At 39.6% G+C, this 23,898-nt stretch overlaps 1 protein-coding gene across 1 annotated transcript in view; it reads left to right on the top strand.

Moving 5' to 3' along the window:
- The window catches only part of galnt14 (UDP-N-acetyl-alpha-D-galactosamine:polypeptide N-acetylgalactosaminyltransferase 14 (GalNAc-T14)), a 252,154-nt gene that overhangs the window by 178,324 nt on the left and 49,932 nt on the right, over positions 1-23,898 (top strand). Inside the window, exons 6-9 of the mRNA XM_047387717.1 lie at positions 2,161-2,282; positions 9,266-9,353; positions 14,368-14,452; positions 19,553-19,656. Coding sequence (XP_047243673.1) covers positions 2,161-2,282; positions 9,266-9,353; positions 14,368-14,452; positions 19,553-19,656 — 399 coding nt within the window. The remainder of the gene's footprint in view (positions 1-2,160; positions 2,283-9,265; positions 9,354-14,367; positions 14,453-19,552; positions 19,657-23,898) is intronic.

The raw sequence follows: 23,898 nt of genomic DNA, 5'->3' as shown, positions 1-23,898 counted from the left end.
TAGTCATATTTAACCTTAGTTGGGGTCCAAGATTATATGGAAAAGAAAATTGTCTAAATACCTATCAATATAAGTTAAAGTTCTCTTGGATAAATAATAACATTTTGTTAAGTTTGAAGTTCTGTGTTCTGATCCATATTTATGCATACTTTTAAACATTGTTAAACTGTGAACCTGTCTATTTGTTTAATAGAACTAAGAAAAAGAATCCATTATTGCTGGCTGTAATGGGTGACATCACTTTCAGATTATCCCAAACAAGCTTTCCCCTACCGGGTCAGAGCCAGACCCAATCACCTGTCATCTGTTGAAATAAATGTTCAGATTGTATGCTTTACTACATTCACCTAAATCCTCAGTGACGTTACTGCCAGATTTGTGTTTTCTTGGACAAATTTTGGATTTATGTCAACATACATCCAAAGTACCAAACCCTGGGTTGATTTATTAAGTGATAACTAGCTTGACAGTACCCACTTACAGTACACAGTCTTTATTGTTAGAGTTGATTTAGCCAAATCCCGTTAAGAAACCTTGGGCCCGTTGAGCTTTCTTCACGGTAAGTCGGGCTGAACTCCCTGGAAGAAGACATGCATCTCAATTGGGGCCTTCCTGGTTCAATAAACACTAAAGGAAAAAAAAAAAAAGAATTAAAACATCTCTCCATGATATCCTTTTGCAAAAATAACCTCACATTCAGCATCACTATTAACCTAAATTGACTTCCTGTTAACAGAGAAGAACAGGTACAGAGCGAGAAATGTAGACAGCCGTGAATTATCCGCAGAGATTAAAGATCATCTCTGTACAAGTCAGCCGGGTATGAATGTGTTTATGTGCATCTAAGTGAACAGCTGCCCACTCTGGTCACTTTATTCCTCCATCAGTGTTTGTGCCGGCTTGTGTGTGGCTCCGATTTGTGTATGTGGGTCTATCCATCCAGAAAATAAAGCCTTATTGAGGATGAAATGGGATTTTTAATTGGCTGAGCCTCGACCTAACTGCTCTGCGTGGAAATTCACGGCCTCTTGTACAATGTCACCGACACACACGAACACAATGGACCCTCAGCGGCATGCACAGTCATCCCTGCGCATGTATACACACTGACTGAAAAGACACATTCACACAGGATATATCTACGTGTCAGGGAGTATTGATTAGACCATTTACACCAAATAGAGGAGAACACTGGCCACCATCAGGGAGACCTTCCTAACTACCTTATTTGCACACACACACCAACACGTTTAAAAATGACCTGAAGTCACCCGACACACACATTTGCAGCCATTGACTGTCCTTCTTCTTCACTGTTCTGTCTCTGTCTTTTAAAAGCAAACAGACAAACCTTTCCTCTTAGACAAACCCTGACACGTACATGCAGAGTGTGATGCGGCTGTTAAAAGGTTGTCTCCATGTCTGACAGCGCTTCTAAGAGCCTTGCATCGATTTTCCCCTCTGCTGACTGTCTCGGAGTGCAAGGAGACGAGCTACAGCATGAAAGAGAGGGACTGGATGTCAATATAGGCAGCAAGGCACCAATGCCATCAAAGCTGATGGTTCCATTCCCTCCAATTCAATTCAATTCAGTTTTATTTATATAGTCCCAATTCACAACACATGTTGTCTCAAGGCACTTCACAACAGTCAGGTTCATACATTCCAATTAATCCTAACAATTGAACAGCGCAGTCGGAGTTAGCTTTTTATTCAAATTGGATAAAAAGTTTTTCTATCTAAGGAAACCCACCAGGAAGATTATTGTTTTTCTTTATGCTTTTTCAGGGATACTGAAGCTTGAATATGTACATATGCTGCCTTATCAAATCTGTCAGCCTGGCGCTTTAGAAAGGGGAGTTGCATTTTTCAACAGTTAAATATTAAAAATAAATAAATGAACAGCAGTCAGACAATTACCTGGAGAGTTTACATGGCTAGGATTATTCATAAAAAATACATTTTGTGTTAACTATCATGCTATGTGAATGTTGCTCATTACATAAAGAGTAGGCTAAGTGAAAGCTTTTAAGACTGAGAATAAATTGCATAAATGTCCTCAAATTAAACTGTTTAAGATTATCATGGTTATCATGTTGTGAAATTGCTTTGCGATGCCAGGAGCTCTTAAAACAAGAGTTTTCTTTCTGTTTCTGTCAGGCCTAATCCGGTCCAGAGTGCGAGGCGCTGATGCTGCGAGGGCAAACGTCCTGACCTTCCTGGACAGCCACTGTGAGGTCAACAAAGATTGGCTGCCGCCCCTACTGCAGAGGATCAAACAGGTGGGCTACATTCACACTAACTAAAGCAGCTGCAAGGGTTTGTGTGCCTCTGAAATCAATTATTTTACTGAATTTAAAGCCATGTATGAAACCTGTTCATCTGACAAGCTCCATACTCTGTCTTTAAATGTGTTTTTGTGTTTTTGTTTGCGTTTGATCCTGTGGTTGAAATAAAATCACTTCATTGTGAAAGTGGCCATCACTCTGAGAGCCTCTCGTTAAGAAATAAGTGCTGCACTTTCTACTTCACACTTACTCATTCATTCTTCTTTGTGTCTCCTCTTCCTCCTCTTTTGTGGCCTTTTTCACGACATGCTATCTTGCTTTAACTGACTTTTCCTCTGTTATCTGTCTTGTCCTGCTTTGTCACTCATCAGTTCTTGCACAATTTTACACATTTTCTTTCTCCTTTTTCATCTCTCCTGTTCTTTTATTTTGTCATCGCTCTCTTTGCCTCCAGTTCATTTCAGGCTCTTGTCTTGTTTTAAACAAATTACCTCTCAGTGTTTTCTTTAGTTTAATTCACCTCACATCTTCCAGACTTTATACTATATTATCCATCCATCCATCCATCCATCCATCCATCCATCCATCCCTCCATCCATCCATCCATCCATCCATCCATCCATCCACATCCATCCATCCATCCACATCCATCCATCCATCCATCCACATCCATCCATCCATCCCTCCATCCATCCATCCATCCATCCATCCATCCACATCCATCCATCCATCCACATCCATCCATCCATCCATCCATCCCTCCATCCATCCATCCATCCATCCATCCATCCATCCACATCCATCCATCCATCCACATCCATCCATCCATCCATCCACATCCATCCATCCATCCCTCCATCCATCCATCCATCCATCCATCCATCCACATCCATCCATCCATCCACATCCATCCATCCATCCATCCATCCCTCCATCCATCCATCCATCCATCCATCCATCCACATCCATCCATCCATCCACATCCATCCATCCATCCATCCACATCCATCCATCCATCCCTCCATCCATCCCTCCATCCATCCATCCATCCATCCCTCCATCCATCCATCCATCCATCCATCCATCCATCCACATCCATCCATCCATCCCTCCATCCACATCCATCCATCCATCTATCCATCCACATCCATCCATCCATCCATCCATCCCTCCATCCATCCACATCCATCCATCCATCCATCCATCCATCCATCCACATCCATCCATCCATCCATCCATCCACATCCATCCATCCATCCATCCATCCATCCACATCCATCCATCCATCCATCCATCCATCCATCCATCCATCCATCCATCCATCCATCCATCCATCCCTTAATCCATCCACATCCATCCACATCCATCCACATCCATCCATCCACATCCATCCATCCATCCATCCATCCATCCATCCACATCCATCCATCCATCCATCCCTTAATCCATCCACATCCATCCACATCCATCCATCCATCCATCCACATCCATCCATCCATCCATCCACATCCATCCATCCATCCATCCATCCATCCACATCCATCCATCCATCCATCCACATCCATCCATCCATCCATCCATCCATCCATCCATCCCTTAATCCATCCACATCCATCCACATCCATCCATCCATCCATCCACATCCATCCATCCATCCATCCATCCATCCATCCACATCCATCCATCCATCCATCCATCCATCCATCCACATCCATCCATCCCTCCATCCACATCCATCCATCCATCCGTCCATCCACATCCATCCATCCATCCACATCCATCCATCCCTCCATCCACATCCATCCATCCATCCACATCCATCCCTTAATCCATCCACATCCATCCACATCCATCCATCCATCCATCCACATCCATCCATCCATCCATCCATCCATCCATCCCTTAATCCATCCACATCCATTCATCCATCCATCCACATCCATCCATCCATCCATCCATCCATCCACATCCATCCATCCCTCCATCCACATCCATCCATCCATCCATCCATCCCTTAATCCATCCACATCCATCCACATCCATCCACATCCATCCATCCATCCATCCACATCCATCCATCCATCCATCCACATCCATCCATCCATCCATCCATCCCTTAATCCATCCACATCCATCCATCCATCCACATCCATCCATCCATCCATCCATCCATCCATCCATCCCTTAATCCATCCACATCCATCCATCCATCCACATCCATCCATCCATCCATCCATCCATCCATCCACATCCATCCATTCATCCATCCATCCATCCATCCATCCATCCATCCCTTAATCCATCCACATCCATCCACATCCATCCATCCATCCATCCACATCCATCCATCCATCCATCCATCCACATCCATCCATCCATCCACATCCATCCATCCATCCATCCATCCATCCATTCATCCATCCATCCCAACCAGAAATATCTATTGTAAAATTATAGTGAAATTCTGGTTTTAAATATAAAAAAGGAAGGAGTGGGAAGCATGGATCCCTGTGTCTGAAAAAGTTGCTTTTCCTCCACCCCAGTGGTGTAAAATTGCAGCCCTTGAAGGCTGCTGTCCATCAACTTTTGGATGTGGATTAAACAACTGAATTACCTCCTCGAGCATTCAAGTTCTACAGAGTCCTGCAACTTCCCTAAATATATGATTTCCCTCGAGGACTAGAGTTTGACACCCGTTTTCTTTTTCCTCCTTCCTAATCACATTCTCCTCTGTTTGATAACTTTTTTGTACTTTCATTAATCATATATGGCCACTCTCAAGTTGTTCTTCACCTTACCCTCTGTGGCCTCTCATTTCCCAAGTTCTCTTTTTTTGTTTTTTATTCCACCAATTCATCAAGTCAGCAGATCCTTTGTTGGTATTAAAGACCTTTGATCTCAGCGTGTAGAGCAAAGATCAATAAGTAAATCCACCTGAGAGTCAGATCTGTTTGGGCTGCAGTGCCAACATCATCGTTATTCATTCTCACAGCTTGTGTACGTGCTTTTTAATGCACAGCAGGTCATTTGTCACTGTCGGTACCGGTCACTTTACAGTCATATATTTAGATTTAAATGTATGAAGTATTGATCCAGGTCAACTCAGAAAGCCAAACCCCAGAGCACTCTAAAATCCTATCACCCTTAAAATAATTGTCTGTCTTGTTGATAGAGAGCCAAAATCTCACCAGAATTTCAACTTATCTTACTTCCTATAGCTTTGTCATCATGATGTGAAGTTTTATTTAGAACTCAGGCTCTGATGGTGTTGTATAAAGTAAAAGATATCATAGCTTTATCATTCTTGATAGATAATTTAAATACCATTTTTTTAATGCAAAATTGGCAACATCTTTTGCATGAGTTAAACTTTTTTCTTTTTCTGTATTATTTACAGATTTTCAGTAGTACAAAGTCAGGAAAGAATATTAAATCAGACTAGTAAAAAACAGCCCTAACACTGAAATGATGGGTTAATGAAAAGGATGTTAAATACCTGTTTAAAATTTACTTTCAAAAAGTATTTTTAATCTGATAAACGAGCCTCATCAGAACTTATATCCTAATTTACTAACATGTACCTTTATTCACTATGTAATACTTCCATCACATTATGAATATCAGATGCGACTCAAATGTTGCAACAATGGCATCATAATGCTAATTAGTCTCATGCTATGCTATGCAGACGTTTTGTCTGCACTGCTAAAAATATTGGCCAACATACATCTATATAAAATTTAACAGCAGTGTTTTTGGAATATGTCCAAAGACATGCCTGTTAAGTTAATTGGTAACTCTAAATTTCCCTTAGATGTGTGAATGAGTGTGTGCGTGGTTGTTTGTGTGTTGCCCTGTGATGGACTGGCGACCTGTCCAGGGTGTACCCCGCCTCTCGCCCATAGACAGCTGGAGATAGGCACCAGCTCCCCCGTGACCCACTATGGAATAAGCGGTAGAAAATGACTGACTGACTGACTGACTGTTTTTGGAATAAATATGTCAGATGTCTTGTTTAAAAAATGGAAATAATAGTACATTTTGTCCTGCAACATTCCTTATATCTCTTTTGCATTTGCATTATGGGAGCATTTAAGTCAGTCTTGATCAGCCTCAACAAGAAACTCGTGTGAAACTATTGCAAATAGCAAAGTTCATGCTTTGACCCAAGGACACCCAACTCTTGCACTAATAAGAAAAACTAAATTAAGCTGGTTTTTATGTTAAAAAAACATTCATCAATTTATTTAAAATTTCTCAATATGTTTTATAATATTAAGGTCAATCACTAGCAAACCCTTTGTCAAAAGCAAAATTAACAGTTACAGCTGTAGTTAGACATCCTCCTAGAAACTATAAGCTGAATACAATCTGCAAAAGAAAAGCATTTCTCTGATGACCTAGTGGTTTCTTATTTTGCAATGAATTTATTTTAGAAATACATAAATGATTAAATCTTGCACTAAAAAATATCAAAACAGGTCACGGGGGAGCTGGTGCCTATTTCCAGCGGTCTACGGGCAAAAGGCGGGGTACACTCTGGACAGGTCGCTAGTCCATCGCAGGGGAACACAGAGACACACAGGACAAACAACCACACACACACCCATTCACACCGAAGGACAATTTAAATAGACTAATTAACCTGACAGTCATGTTTTTGGACTGTGGGAGGAAGCCGGAGTACCCGGAGAGAACCCAGAATGCACAGGGAAAACACACGAACTCCATGCAGTAAGACCCCCCGGCCAGAAATTGAACCTTCTTGCTGCAAGGCAACAGTTCTACCAACTGCGCTACCGTGCAGCCCCAGAAAAAAACCCTTCCAGTGAAATGAATGAAATTACCTTTATCCAACCCTTATTTTCAAACAATCCACCATTTTGTAAACCTAATACATTTTTTAATGGATTTTTTTATAATTATTTAGGTGTTTGTGGAACAGCCACCCTCGGTATAGTTTAGCATATTCACACTTTTACCTTGATTTTCATATCATTGAACCTCCTTACTAATGCTGCTCAGTCACTTGACTGATTTCATGTAATTAAAGACGGTGCTTTTCATACGTAATTCAGTTATCTAACAAATCACTGAATGATTAAAACATTACCTTGGTGCTACAAATTGTGCAATAAAGGAGTCAAGTGACTTGCAATAACTACAAGTTGTACTACTCAGCATCATATTTTCACCCCTCAGTTTAAGAAAGTACATTTTTTTAAAGCATAGGTGGGTAAATATTCCATTCCAATTCTTACTTATTGTAGAAGCGTCTGGCCCTTTGGGAATATTGTACATTACTGGACTGTCCATTGTGAATTACCACGCAAACACAGAAAATGGAGGAGAAAAATCTGTGAATCTCAGCTACAGAGTTCAAAACATAGTTTTCGAGAACTTTCATTGTTTCTGACATTGCTCAGTTTGTTCTAGTGAGCAATCTGTAGTGTAGTGCTAAGAATAAAGCCGCATAAAGTGTGGAGTTTAATTTCCAGTCTATCAGCTGTTTTCAGTTTGCAAATGGATCTTCTGGAGAATGAATTTAAATAATCTCCTAGCAAAGTTTCTTCTCTTTAAGGCAATCTTTAAAAATACATACCCAACATGATAAAATGCAAAAATGTGAAATGCATATTTATTATTCCAGCTTTATGATAGATTCTGTAAAGCCAAAACAGGGTGCATACAGGGAGCAAGTTGGGTCCAAAGCTATTAAACTAGAGCTGACACAGGAGAGAAACATGAAGCAGGGTGATAATAGATGGTGATGATGAGGATGATGCAGATTGTTTTCTGGTCAGAATGCTCTCATCTTAGTCATCAAATGTTCTCATTTTAAATTGGGTGGAAAAAAGAAATGACTAAAATTAAGAAACTGCTCCGGAGTGATTTGAATATAACAGTCATCCAATTACAACACTAATGTCACGAATGCTTTTCCCTGAGTGCTGCACAGTGTCATTACCCTAACAGCTATTAAAGCAGCCACAGCGCTCTGTGATGTGGCTGGAGCTATGGTGGGAAGCTGCCACGTCCCCTTGCACTGACCCTGCAACTAATGGTCCAGAACCGCTCCACCTGCTCTGTAATATCACTGGCTGAAGGCGCATCCAGCCGTTTGACCAAACTAATAGAGGGACACCACATGAGTTAACAGGGAGCCCACATCCAGTAGTGTAAGTGAAAGTGGGATAGAAAATCTGTACCTTTATCCTTGTAAAGAGCAAACAAGGCCACCAGAGTCGTGGCAGTGTGGGGGGCGCTCGCTTTAAAATGATTTGGAACTTAATTTACATGGTGAAGAAGGTGAAGGTGAAGAAGGTGCTAGATAAAGTAAACGCATATATATATATATATATATATATATATTTATTTTATTTATTTTTTATTTTTTTCCCTTCTTCTAAGCAAAACTGCTTCATCTTCTTCATGTTGTTCATGTCGCTTGTAGACAGTGATCTTCAGATCTAAACACAGATCCTCATTTGGATTGAGTTCTGGCCTTTGACTAGGCTATTGCAACACATTGAAATGTTTGACCTTGCAGTGTACTTTCCTACCTCTGGCCAGCATTTCTGCATTTCTCCTTTTATTCAGCAGCAGCCTGACATTAATGTCAGTAAAGTGTATATAATGAAGCTGAACTGAAAAGAATAGAAACAGTGGTCACTCTCACCTCAGTAACTGTGCTCCCTGCATGACTGGTGCCAAATGACTGAAACTTCCTTCCAGCGTGAGCATTATGATGACCTTGAAGTATACGGTTACTTCACAGACAGATGAACACAGACTGAACTGGAAATGTCATTTATTGGAACCAAGTTTGAAGATGTACATGCAGGAATGCTGATTTAGTTTCTGCCTCTGTTGTAATATAGATTTTCTTTCTTATACAGTCAGACTTTTCCTCTGATTGTCCTTCAAAGCCCCAACTTTGGATGGAGATGTGTTTTATTTTTCCCTTTTGTTCCCAGGATCCAACTCGTGTGGTCAGCCCTGTCATCGACATCATCAACATGGACACCTTCGCCTATGTGGCAGCCTCTGCGGATCTCCGTGGAGGTATGGGGAAATGCTTTTTTTTTCCACTTTCAGTCAGAAAAATAAAAATGGCTTTGAGGTGCCTTCAGGGTATCTTTTGATGGCAGAGAGAAACCCCTGAGGGCTTCTGATTTATGAGCAGGCCCTTCATGATGGGTTCATGAACCTGCTCTCTCTACTGTGGAGCTCAAACACCTTTGAAATATTTTTCTTTCAGCTTTCCAGCAGTCTGTGTTCTTTTTATTGGATTCCCGAAGGACCCTGGGTAGTTTGTTTCCTATAGGATCTTGTATTTGAAATGTGCACTACAGTCAAACACCTCATGACAAGTGCTCATGCATAGGTTCTCTTTCATTTGAAGTATTTTAACAATGCAAAGCTCAAACATAGATGTTTAAAAACACCCATGTGACACGAATGGATTCAGTTCATATAATCAGGCATTTTGTCAGCTTGATTCGTCAGGTAGAGATTGTCAGGTATTAAGATTTTACTTCAAATTAAATGACCGGAGTTACATTTTCTTTTCAGTGGCAAGTAGTATTAAAAAACAGTAGGATGCAATGATTATGAATTTTCACAAAAAACCCTAAAAACCCCAACTATGGTTTCTACATGGTGAACAACAAGGTCACCTGATGTCACAGGGTGTCAAAGGCATGTAACGTACTCAATCAAAATCATAGTAAGGCACTGATACAAAGCAAGTGTTGTTGAGCTGTTGGCTTAGATAAACATTTTGCTGGATGAGCGACTTTGAACACATTCTGATGTGGATTCTGAACCATCTTCATCCACTCACAGAGACTTACTCCCTATGTAAGAAAACTTGAAAAGGTTTGTACCAGCAGCGAGGAATTCAAGCTTTTATGTTTGAGCCAGAATCTTATTCTGACAATTCACAAGCCATGATGGATGCTAACATGGATGCAGAGGCTGACACAAGTGGTGACAAGGATAATAATCATTAAAGCAGCATATATCTACTTCTACTGCCTTTTGATGTTTTTTATTTGATTGATTTATACTTGTGAACACCTTATTTTGTTTGCATCACCTCATTTATGGGACACTCCAGCACAGCAGTCCCACAGCTGACATATGAATCCACAGTTAGAAATCAGTCCCTAAACAAAGTGGAAACACAGAGCAGAAGAGCTCATTTTCTGGCTTGTCCATGACTAAATCAGGAGCTGTGTTTGATACAACACAAATCATCCTTTTGTTGGAATTATTAACCTACCTTGGATCATGTCTTATACAACCATGTTGGGGCCAACTGGTTTAGCTGGAACCATTGTCAGTCTCACTGCTTTGTGATCATTCTTTGCAGTTATGGCAGATGATGATGCAGTTTTACAGCTCCTGGAGGCTGTATAGTTGAAACTTTAAAATCCAATCTGGATATTTCAGTTTGCATATTTACAAAAAAAAAAAAAAACCAAAAAAGCAAAACAAATGTGAAAAACAGACTGTGATTGTATTTTATAGAGGAGGAACTTTATGTCATGTAGATTTGATTGATTTTTTCAGATTTTTTCAGGACAGGTTAAGCTCTCATATTAGGTTGCTTTTTGTTCAAGAGTATCCTCAGTCAGAAATGTTATTTCTGCCCAAAATGTTTCTGACATCTGAATTGAAATCACTTGGATTTTCATGTTTAGTGTTGAAACATTAACCCTGAGTTCATGTCTTTAATTTAGATTTTTGACACTAACCATTAAAAGCTATTAAATTTGTGCTTAAAGCTGCCCTCATCAAAATAAAATGATTTTCAGCATAAAGTGCTACTCCTGGATTTCTGAAAGGTGGGCAGGTGTGTAATTTGACTGAAGTCCTGATTGATGTTGACTTTATTAAACTGCTGATGTTGAGATATCTCTGTCAGTTAAATACCAGTGAAGCATTCCTGGTGACTCTTCTCTGATCAATGGTATATTCTAAACTCAATAAAATCTCTGCAACAAGGTGAACTTTGCTGTTCTTGTTTCATCTAAAGCACAATCCACCACCAAACTCCATCTTCAGCCCTTCTCGGCTGACCTGTCTCCTGTTTATCGTATAGAGGCCTCTAACATGTTTGCCTTATAGATAAGAGGAATTAGATTGTGCTACCTATAGGTATTATATTTTACACTCTACCTGCATTGTAGAGTGCTTTGTAGAAAAAGATCATTCAGAATTGTGTCTTACCTATTTTATCAGTGTGCATTTTGTGCAATGAAGCACCTCTAAGAAGGACTCACTCAAATTTATTATACCTAAGAGTTTGGAGTCCCTTGGTTCTTTCTTTTGTATTTATGCATTCTTATGCAAAAGTAAAAGGTTATTATGAATTACTGACTAATTATGAATCAGATTATAAGTGGGGGAATTCATCTATAACAGTTCATGCACTAACCATCACTGATTAATCATATATGTCAGAAGAGTCTTCTTCATTTTAAGCTTCACAGGTTTGTGTGGCTACATACGAGCTGAAACAAAATGGCTAAAAAATAATTCAGTGTTCTATCACTCCTCACTATTTCAGTGGCCAATCTCTCCTAAGAGCTTTATAATTCCTGTTTCTTGCTATTAGCCTGTCTCATCCTTGTCTTCTTCACTTGGTAGCAATCAATGCCAGCCAGTGGTTATAATAGTCCTCACCAGCCCCAGCCTCAGCTACGCACATAGCAAATGGACGGTCAAAGTTGATTTCATAACGGGGTTTTAACTATAGATAAAATGGTGGCTCCCAATATAAAAAGATGCTCAGAAGATGGATTTTCAATGGTTCAGACACAGTAGAGATACAAGACTCATACATGAAGGGAGTGGAAATGAATGACAGGGACTGCTTGTCTTCCTTTTGAGACAAAAGATGTTGAGACCAAATAACCGACTGTTACAACTCTGCCATCTGCTAATCTAATTTGATACCCTTAGTGGATCGTAGAGTAAAAAATGCTTCCGTAACTGCCGGCAGACAGTTTTGCATGTGTCTATATACACTAATGAGAGAGAGTTAGGGATATTCTTCTTCTGGGTGAAAATTCAGGAAGAACCTAAAATGCACTATAATATTTACAGATGAACTTAATGTGACCTTCTCTAATCTTCTGAATGCACATGTCCAACTGTTCAATGTTTCAGTACTTTTTGCACAACTTGCAACTCTTCTCTAACAAGGAGTTTAACTACAAAATTCACAACAGGTGTTTGATCCATGAATCGACCAATACCTTTCCTGGTTCAATCGGAATTGGTATTTTAACAGCCTTCCTCATCACGCTTGACACATTTTGACATCATAAGACCTAGATGACACCTAACAATTAACAGTAGCTCGCAAGGCTTCAGACAGGATGTTCTCAGACTGAAGTAGTCACTGAGCTTAGAGTGTCACAGTGTCATCAGCAGCTTGCAACAGATACAGAGAGACTGGAAGAGTCACAGAAAGGAATAGAAGTGGACGTCCTTTGGCCACATACCACACTGATGACCGCTTCTTCGTTAACAATGCCCTGCCGAACCAAATAATGAATGCCACACAACTCCAGGCACATTTAAGGGAGGTCAGAGGCACCCAAGTGTCAGACAATTTGAAACCATTTACATCAGCGTTCTCTGCGTGCTTGACGACCTACAAGGGTACCTGACCACACCACCACATGCAGGCATCATCGTCTTGCATTGGCCAGGGAGCATTTATGGTAGACGAGGAGCCAGTGGGCCTTCACATTCAATTCACGTTGAACAGGAATAATGGCCGCCAACGATGTTGGAGACGTCAAGGAGAGCACTGTGCATCAGCCACTGTTCTCCATAGACAACCCTTTAGTGGTGATGGTGTTATAGTGTGGGCAGGTGTGTCTAGTCAATACAGAACTGCCCTACACTTACAGTGACAAGCCCATTCTACTGAATAGCATCATTAATCCAGTCATTGTTCCCCTGCATGAACAACACAGGCCTAACTTCATCTCCATGGACAACAATGCTCCAGCTCATTGAGGTCGCATCATTAGGGAACGCCTGATGGAGACTGGGCTACCTCGAATGGAGTGGCCTGCACTTTCTCCAGAGCTGAGTACTATAGAAAACGTATGAAATCAGTGGAGTTGCTGTTAGATGCTCGTAACTCTGTACCCCAGAACTTTAATTTCCTGAGGCTTGCCCTGCAGGAATAGTTAGATGCCGTTCCTCAGCAGACAATAAGTCAACTTGTTAACAGCATGAGACATCATTGGGTGGGTCAGAACTTTCTCAAGCCTAATGCAGAAAAAACATAATTCATTGTTTGGACCCCCAAAATGCAAGGTTAGACATCAGCACCCAGCTAGACTCAATGAGGCTAAAGATCAACAAGCACTCTGGTCATCATGGACTTGCTCACTGAACTGAACAAGGTTTCTTTGTTCCTCATCTGTGGAACCAACTTCAGGAAAATGTTAGAGATGTCGAAACTGTTGGCTCCTTCTAATCAAGACTGAAAACTTTTACCTCGTCCTGCTGCTTTCTTATAAAGGTCAACGTTTATTCTATAAGTTTCTGTTTAACTTGTCTTAGCATGTTCATTTTTTCTTTCAGTTTTTATGATGCTTTAAGTTTACTATTATTCTTTGAATGTATTTCTCGCCTTTAGTGTAATTTTATGTACCTCTACCTTATTTTCTTTCCTGTAAATCATATTTAGCCTGCTTTTATCTTAGCTAATGTACCTTGGATTACCTTAAAGAGTTTACTGTCACAAAATGCTCAGGCACATGCAGGAATGTGTCGGTACATTGGACTTCAACTTTTAAACAGGTTTCAGGAATAGGTTTGTAAGTTTCTGTATCTCAAGCGTTTTGAGGTATTTTATTATCTCCTCCCTCATCTTTCTTCTATTTTGTTTGACTCTGCCAAAGGAACCTCTGATGAAACATGATTATTGGCCTTATTTTCATATGTCAGCATTCATCTTCACTTATCCAAACCATTGCACATCGCATCGTTTTCCAATTTTCCGCATTATGTGATGCTTAAACACTTTTCTGTTTTTATTGCTCAGGCTTTGACTGGAGTCTCCATTTTAAGTGGGAGCAGTTATCACCTGAACAGAAAGCACGCCGGACCGACCCGACCCAGCCGATCAAGTAATGCACGCAGAACACATTAAATCATAACCCAATAAGACTTTATGTATCACAAGGAAAGGGTGCTTCTTTGGGAAAATGCTAATACAGTCATAACTAATGACCAGTCACAGCATTTACGACCTCAAACTAACATGGTTAATAGCGGATCTATTCTAATGAGTTGTGAGGTCTGGTGATCATGGATTGGACTTGTCACACTGCTGAAATAAGCCAACACCATCCATTTCAAAGGCATGAGGTTTCCTGCAGAATATTTTCCCATTTATCTCCATGTCCCAGTCAGCTTTCCAGTTTTCCTAAACTGTTTCTATTGTTGCATGTTCCTCATGTGATGTATAAGGTTTAACCACCTGTTTATGTTGCTTCACGCTCCAGTTCTAATGTCAGCATGTTTATTGCCAATGTTTTTGAAGTTGGATTCATCAGAATCAGTGTTCTGCAGCTACAGAGCCACATTCACAGCAAACAATGTGTATCTAACACCTTTTCTACAAGAAACAGTAAAGAATAAAACACGGTAAACCTCTGTAAGCATTACATTATGTATTTCTTGCTGAAACATGAAGTGCTGTGAAAAAGTGTTCTTAAAGATTTCTTCTCTATCCAAACCAACTTTGCCCACTGGGAAAAAAGTAATTTTTATTTACTTTTGGTAGATAGGTTATCTCATTCACAAGAGAGACCTGTAGAATGGACACAAGACATCAGTTACATAAAATAACACAGTAATCATAAAACATTTCCTTGTCTTTTAAAAAGGAACCAAGCAAAAACCATACTTAAAAAGAAGTGTTTCCCTTTTCTTTAAAATGTGCTTTAAATGTCCCAGAGGGATCAAACTGGATTATTTACATTTTTGTGCAGTGTATTCCAGGAAGACAGAGCAGAATTCGGAGAAGCCTTTTTCCCGAATTCTGTGCAAACTGAGGAGACACTGAAAGAAATGAAATCCGGGGAGCGTAGGCTGTGATTGCTCCGCTTGTTAAATTATGAAAATCATGAAAAACTGTGATTAAACAAATTTTGTGGAATGCTGAGCTAAATTTCACAATGAAGCCAATATCTGATCATTACCTGAACCCCAGATATAATAAATCATTTAAATAGAACCCTCCCTGACAGCTGAAAGATCTCAAAGAGTAACATGTCATCCAACATAATTCGAGAGCAAGAGAAAAGCAAGGTCACTGACACCTTTCAGTCTGAAAAGGGTTATTAAAACGTTTCTAAGACCAATGAATCACAATCAGAGGCATAATCCACAACTTGAGAAAACATGCAGCAGTGGTGAACCCGGTCAACCAAAAATACTCCAAGAGCACATCGACGATGCATCCAAGAGGTCACATATCAACCCAGAACAACATCTAAAGTTCTGCAGACCTCACTTGCCTCAGTTAAGGTCAGAGTTCATGATACAACATAAAAAAGGAGAGACTGGGCAAAATGGAGTTCCAAGGATAGAACCACTTCTGACCCAAAAGAACACAACGAACCATCTCAAAATCTCTTGAAAAAACATCTGGATTGTCCCCAAGGCATTTGGAAAAATATTCTGCGGACTGACAAGACAAAAGTTAGAAGGTGTGTGTCTCGTTATATCTGGTGCAAACACATTTCAGAACCCAAACATTTACTGACGGTGAAACATGGTGGTGGTAGTATGATGCATCATCAAGACCTAAAAAACTTGCCATAATTGGTGGAATCATGAATTTTGCTCTCTACCAGAACATCCTGCAGGAGAGTGTGCAGCCATCAGTCCAAAACTTGATGCTCAATCACACTTTGGTTCTGCAGCAGGACAATGATCCAAACCAAAGGAGCAAGGCCACCTCTGAATGACTCGTAAAAAAACTCAGTGGCCTGGCAAAAGTCTGGACCTAGACCCAATTCAGGTACTGTAGTATAGCCTTAAACATATCATTCATTCTTGAAAAACTGGCAACATTGTTTTATTAAAGCATTTCTGCAAAGGAGAGTTGGCCAAAATTCCTCTGTGGTGAGGTCAGTTGTTTCTCCCAACCTTTCTGCTAGGTTTAGGGGACACTTACTTTTTCCCGTAGGGCCAGGTTGGTCTGGTCAGGTGGCTCCTGCCCCCCACTGTAAGAGCAAAGCAAGCAATCCAAGACTCTTTTGGCAGACCACTGACTACTGCAGGCTGGAAACATCTAAGAGCTGCACTTGTAGAGATGTTGTAATGCTGCCATAATTAACATTTGTTTATATCCTTACATAAATCCGATTTTTAGGATGCATCATTTTCTTGCTCCATAATTTATATTGCTCACTACCAAAAGACATGATAATAACAAATAGAATGTTTTTGTCTGTCAATTCTCGTATTATTTGATGATTTGATCAAGGTACACACAATAAATTATGCTAGATATTTATAACCAGAACACTGCCCTCTTGATGTGAGTGTAAATCTGTAAACTAGAGGAATCACAGAAGAGTTAGGAACATTTCTATTTACAGAAATCCAAAACAACAAAAACCTCCTTAAAACTATTCAAGTTGGATTTAAGCCGTCCAAGCTGTCGGCGAAGAGTACTTCAGAATGTGTTGGTAAAAGTTGTGGGCGTTGAACCCCAGTCTGCTGTTCCAATTTTCAAGCGTTAGCAAAAAGTTTTAATTACTTCTAAATGTGCAAGTGAGCAATTATGTGTTTGTGTGCTTCTGAATGTTCTAATAAGTTGTTGTTGTCAGCAGCCTGTGTGGAAATATACTTATCCTTGACTTACAACAAAGTTATACTTGCTGCTGTATAACTAAAGTTACACTGCTTCCAACCCCCAACACACACACACACACACACACACACACACACACACTTTTATTTATTAATTTATGTGTTTCTTTGCATTATTTTCTTCCTGATAATCATGGGAAAAACTTTACTTTCAGTGCTGATCATTAAATGACCTCAGTGAATTTGCTAGGTGATCACCAGATGTGAGGAACTGTTGCATTGCTTAGGTTGGCTAAATGACTTTTTAATGGGACAAAATGAGCTTTGAACAGAGCAAAGTGGAGGTGGTTGGTCATACTATGAATAGGCATATCTGGAGAAAACTAAATGCATCATATTAGCACAAGCACTTTATTCCAACTGTAAATGTCATACAGGAAATGTGATGATTTGGGTTTGCTTTGCATCCACAGGATCTGGGCACCTTGCAGTCATTAAGTCAACTATGTATACTTTGGTATACAACTCCTTTGCATGCCTAAGTACATTGGAGTAAAATCTGAGGCCATCTGTCGGTCCCAAATGGAAAAACACGCTCAATAAAAAAACTATCTCCAACACAGCTACAACGTTTCTTTTCCCATCACTGCAGGACCAACAAGCTGCTTCTCCTCTGGAGCTTAGATATAGTTTCTACTCATGCGATGGTCCAGAGCTATAGTTGCTTGAAGGAAATTTAGTTTTCCACCATATTTAACTAAATGTTTTCTTCAGTAGCAATGCTGACTGATTCACTCCCTGTTAGAAACATGAAGGTAGCTACAAACAGGTCAAATGTCATCTTACTTCACTGTCTTGGGCATTTCTAACCTGCGTATATGTCTGCAGTCTTTATAAGCGTGGATGTACACAATATATATTACATCAAGACTTTCAAAGCTGATCAAAAACAGTCATATAGTAGCCCAAAGAAAGAAAACTCTGAAGGACCTTCAGAAACCCCAAACAACTGATGCTCAATAAACCTCTAGAAATTGCAAGAACGTCTTGATCTTTGTAAAGAAAATATGAAAAAAGAGAAATTAATTCGGACTTTTGCTCAGTACAAAAGACCTACATTCTGAAACAATTACAACAGAACAAATGCATCCAAAAATGACATTTTCTGTGTCAGCACTGGTTAAGTGCTGAGGTGCGCTGCTGTTGCATGGATGACAAACGATGCATGTCTTCACCTCGGCAATCAGTAACAAAACCCGGCACTTCCTTGTTTTGACCTATGATTGCTGCAGTGACCTTGACAGGGACACAGAAAACCTCATCAGATGAAAAAGTACCCAGGTCTAATCATTACCGTGCGGATCCAAAGACTATAACTTGGAAGAACTTCAAATGAAAATTTCATGTTTTTAGTTTTCTCTCTTCATCAGGGAGACAAGCGGCAGGAGTCCAGATTTACAGCCGAGCCAAGTTCTCCTCTTGATTCTTTGACTTTGACTTACCTCGGGGATGATGTGCTCAGGCTGCTGAACAGTGATCATTTTCAAAACCACATATAATTTTTCTTCCAGTTCAGAGTTACAAGCTACTTCATGTTAGTCTGTCACATAATAAATACTTTTGCAAGGTATTTTATCCTGAATAATCCAGTTCACATTTGGAGTCATCATGAAAAACTGATGTTGCTGCCTGGTTTTCAACTTGGTCAAATAATAACTCCTTTGCTTTATACGGTTTCTGATTAGCCTTGAAACTCCTGACATATTACATCCTTTCTATATCAGGTTTTATTAATGCAGGGGACACACATGAACAGAAATATGCACAATCCTGTCTCATTTCATTTGCTTGGCAAGTTATATTGCATTATTTAATCACCGCTTTCTGCAGACACATATTCATGCACACATAAAGAGTCACATTCCTCTTAACACACAAGGACAAGCTTGTTAAAGGTTTATGTCTCAGTGCACCCACATGCGGACACACACAGAGCCACATGGAGTGCTGTTTGCAGGTGCTGACAACAGGATAATTGTTGATAAAGAGGATATTTGATGACGTATGTTGGCCTTTAGCTGGTCACTCTGCCCAACTTGTGATTTACTGAGTTTGTGTCTGTAAATTGCAAGAAAACTCATTTTTATCCTGAAAATGACAATAAGCAACTTAGCTAAAGCTTGTTTCTTTTTGAGTTGATTAGATAACTTTCTAGAGGTATTAGAGGAACATGAAATAAAGCATTATTTGACATAAAATACAGCATCTGTTGTTCACTGATGTTTAAAATGTCATCATCTTCTGTGAGCTGTGAGATTAAAAACATATTCAAGATGGATGAAGGTAAAATCAATTCTCTCCTTTTTAATATGTTTTCTCTGTCTTGTGTTTTTATCTGACAGGACTCCGATCATCGCAGGTGGGCTTTTTGTGATTGACAGATCATGGTTCAATCATCTTGGGAAATATGACACAGCCATGGACATCTGGGGTGGAGAAAACTTTGGTGAGTGATCTCACCAGGATGAAATAAGCACAAAATACACACACAATCTGTAGTTGAAACCCCTTCAACGTTTTCAACACTTGAGATGTTAAACATACAAACTTTAATATATTTTATTGTGATTTTATGTGATTGAACAACACAACGTAAGAAAATAGGTATAAAGGAAAAATGATTCATGGTTTTTCATTTGTTAAAAAACCCAAAATGTTTATTTGTATTCCAATCCCTTTACTCTGGTTCCCCTACATAAAATCCAACGCTACCAACTGCCTTCAGAAATCATCTAAGTAATAAAAAGTTATAGATTTTCAGGAGAAAAGTGCAGCTGTTTGGTTTCTGGTCTCAGATGTTATGTTGGAAAACAATAGAGAAAAAACAGCATCATGGAAACCAAGGAACACAGCAGACAGGTCCGGGAGGAAGTTGTGGAGAAGTTTAAAATAGGGTTGGGTTCTAGAACAAAATCCCAAGTTTTAAACATCTCACAGAGCTTTGTTCAATCCACCATCTGAACATATGAAAGAGGATGGATCAACTGCAGATCTACCAAAACAGGCATGTCCACCTAAACTGACAGGCGGGGGCTTCGAGAGCATTAATCAGAGATGTGGCCAGGAGGCTCACGGTTATGCTGGAGAAGCTGCAGAGATGCAAGTCCGGTATGCATTTTGGGGTCATGTAGGGACACTGCAAACATGTGGGAGAAGGTGGTCCTCTCACGTGAGACACAAAATTAACATTTTGGCCTACGTGTAAAAACAGACACGTTACATCACCCTGAGCGTGTCTCTTCAGGGTTCATGCTGTGGATGGAGCTAGATCCAGGACAATCCTGGAAGAAATCCTGTTAGAGGCTTTAGAAGACTTGAGACTGGGGCTGAGGGTCACCTTCCAGCAGGACAATGACCTTAAACAAACAACCAGAGCTACGGTTAAAGCGTTTGGATGGAAGTATATTTATGTGTTAGAATGGCCCAGTCAAAGTCCAGGCCTAAATACAAACTGAGAATCTGTAGCAAGAGTTAAAAATTGCTGTTCAAAATTAAAAACCGTGCACTATTTTTCTGCTGTAAATTGTAAAAAAAAGCTCAAGGGATGTGAATATTTTTGCAAACCTCCGTATATTTGATGCTAGGTGAAAAAAAGACATTTTCACATGTCAGAGGATCACATCATTCACCATCTATGATGCAGTCAGTTTGGAGCACTGTAACCAGCCTGTTACTGGACTGGGATGTGTCGACGCAACATGTTTTTCTGATCATTACATCAACAGTGTTGCACCAGCAGCTCTCACACTTAATTGGAAAGATTTAGATTAAGTTCCTTTTAGCAATAATGAGGTTTCTCCTTGTGTCAGAAGGAGAGGAAGTATACATTAAACTAAGAAAAGAAAATGTATTTTCTTTATAAAGCTTTTAGCCTTATTACTGTCAAAGAAATATTTTCTATGAGGAATTATGTTGATTATTATCAACAACGGTAGCATGTTTTCTGGTTTAACTCCGGGTCAGTGTAAACAGAACTTAATGTGGGAACTTTTCAGCCACCCTCGACCATCACAGCTCAACCAGGTTCTGCTTTACATCATCCATTTGGGAACATTTGTGCGTTATACATCTACAGTAATATTTATTATAGTATATAACTTGTTCAAAATAAGTGAGCTCAAAACACAAAATGTTACATCAATAGATAATTTGCGTGGATTGAATCACCATTTTTTTCATCATAAAATTTCAAATGTTTTCAAACGTTTGCTTCTTTTGTTACTTTTTGGGGAAAATCTGTTTTGTGTTTCTGAGCTCAGAAGTTACTGTTAACCGAGGGAAGCATGTAAATGATCGAGTAGATTGGACCCTTAAGATTTATTTGACCAAAGTGGTTCCTGTCCTTCACCAGTCTAGATCTAGACTTTTCTATAATAGAACTGGTTTGGTTTTTCACAGCCTGAGAGCCACCTCTGAGTTACTTTAATTCTGTAAAACGTTGCTTTGGGTAAATGTTTGATCCTCCCTCTGCTATATTCAGACCTTTGGTGGATGATCCCAACTCAGATCACATTATTCATCTCAGTAAACCTGCAATCAAATGCCTTTAGACCACCAGTTTAAGCTTTAAATGCTGTTTTTGAACTGCAGGCTGTGGTTTCATCTTGTTTTTTTTAACGTTTTCTTACACAACAGTTTGATTTGCTGTTGCTCTCCATGTCCCTGCCTACAAGTCCTGATCACAGCAGTTCATTCCTATGGTCTGGCAAGGTTTTTGTGCCAAGAAATCTAGAAATGGTTTGGTTGGAATATTAAAGCATTTCTGTCCACCTTGTTATTTGGAAAAAAGGAATCTAGCTATGTTGGACTACACCTAATAATATTTCTACAAGCATACTTCTGTCATTTTGGTTTAATTGTTCCTTGTAGCATACAGCTAGGCTACTTTAATATCAGCTTAATCAACATCAGCATAGTTTACTCAGAGGAAGGTCTTATGTAACTAATTCAGGTCAATTCAATTAAAAACTAAATTATTTTAATCCTGATTTGGGGGCCCCCTGCTGGTTAACCTAAATAAATTTTTGCCCTCACACCAGTTCTGTTTAAACAGCTGATAAAATCCTCTGATAAAAGTCAAGACACGTTTATGTATTCAACTTTTCATTTCCTTTTACACAATCCTAATCTTTATAATATGTGTTGATTTTAATTTAAGATAAATCTGACAGGAAACATGTTGGTTTCCTATCTAGATGGTTATTTTTCACTTAGTTTTTTCCATATTTAGAAGAGTAAAAACATTCTTCTGGTAATTCCTTCAAAATAAAATTTGATTCCTACCTTCACTAAACCACTTAAAATATGGTAAAAAGCCAATCTACATAACAGATTATATTTAGAAAGAGGGATGCAAGTTTTGCTGCTGAGATTACCCTTTTTTAATGAACAACTTGAATAAAAATAGCCATAGAAATTTAGGGGCCATGTGACATGAACAGATTGCCAGCAGCAAAGTAAATTATGAAGAGTGATTAAGTTTATTAGTTTACTGCCAAGAATGTAGAAGTCCTCAGTATCAGATGGATGAAGGTGAACTTTCCCTTCGGCTAATAAAAGTCAGGAATTGACATTCCTCCGGCAGCAACATCTGGCCCTCCTCCTGCTACCTGCCTCCAGTCGTCTCGAGTTGACCGTCTGTGTGTGTGTTGGGGTTTTCTGGCTGCTCTACTGCTGCTTTTTCTCAGATCAGCGAAACACTATTAGCCTGTTTTTCCTCCCTCTCTGGCACACACACTCATTTGCTCTCTGTCATGTCTCTGTCAGTCTCCTAGGCTCTGTGTCGGTTATCTCCCCATCTTGCTGACTCTTCTTGTCCGCCTTTGTTCTGTCTGGTGTTTCATCTCTTCTTCCATCCCTGCCTCCGACTCATCAAACTCTGCCCATGCTCTAATTTCCACTTCCTCTGCAGCTTCTTTTCTGATCTTGGAGTAAAACTTTCTAAACTTTCAGTCCCTAGCTTTGGTTCTTGTGGGGAAACTACCGTGTTTTCTCTCCCGGTCTGAACTCACCGACAGCCACTTTACAAATCAAGATGCACATAAACATTGTTTTGAAGAAGCAAAGTCAGTTGAATCTTTTACGTAGATGTGCTTGCATTCAGAACAGAAATGCAGCCAAAATTTAAGGAGGTCATGAAAGCACAGTACTGATGACATGATGACAGTGGGGAAAAAACTACAGATGCATCAGAGTTTGTAAGCAGATCATCAAATATTCAGGAAGGCTTGTTCCACTTGACAAGCATGTGCAAGATAAATAACAACAAGCGAGACATCCAGCAAAAGAGGCAAAGCTGTGAATAAACAAGAGAATTGTTTGAACTTTAGGAGGTTACATTTTCCCAACTAACACCTGCTTTAGACAAGCTCTGTTGTTCCTCTGATTTACCAACATCTCTAAAGACAAACATGGAAATAGATGCAGTCCTAATCTCCATACGTTTTTTAAGGATTTGTAGGTTGTTTTTCACTCCTTAAATTAGGTTTCAAGCTGCTTATAAGTTATTTTCTGGCCCCACATTGTGTTTTTTCTTTTGACATTTGCATTTTAGAAGGCATCAAACAATACTTTCCTATCATTATGTTAGGGGTTTTAAGCATGATAAATAACTGAAAAAAGAAAATGAGGATTCTATCGGTTCATATATATTTTCTCCAGCTTGAATATTAAAAACCCAATATGGCTG

Source organism: Girardinichthys multiradiatus, chromosome 15 (genome assembly GCF_021462225.1).
Source record: "Girardinichthys multiradiatus isolate DD_20200921_A chromosome 15, DD_fGirMul_XY1, whole genome shotgun sequence".
NCBI lineage: Eukaryota > Metazoa > Chordata > Actinopteri > Cyprinodontiformes > Goodeidae > Girardinichthys > Girardinichthys multiradiatus.
Note: the sequence above shows the minus strand (reverse complement) of the source record. Positions and strands in the feature narration are given on the sequence as shown.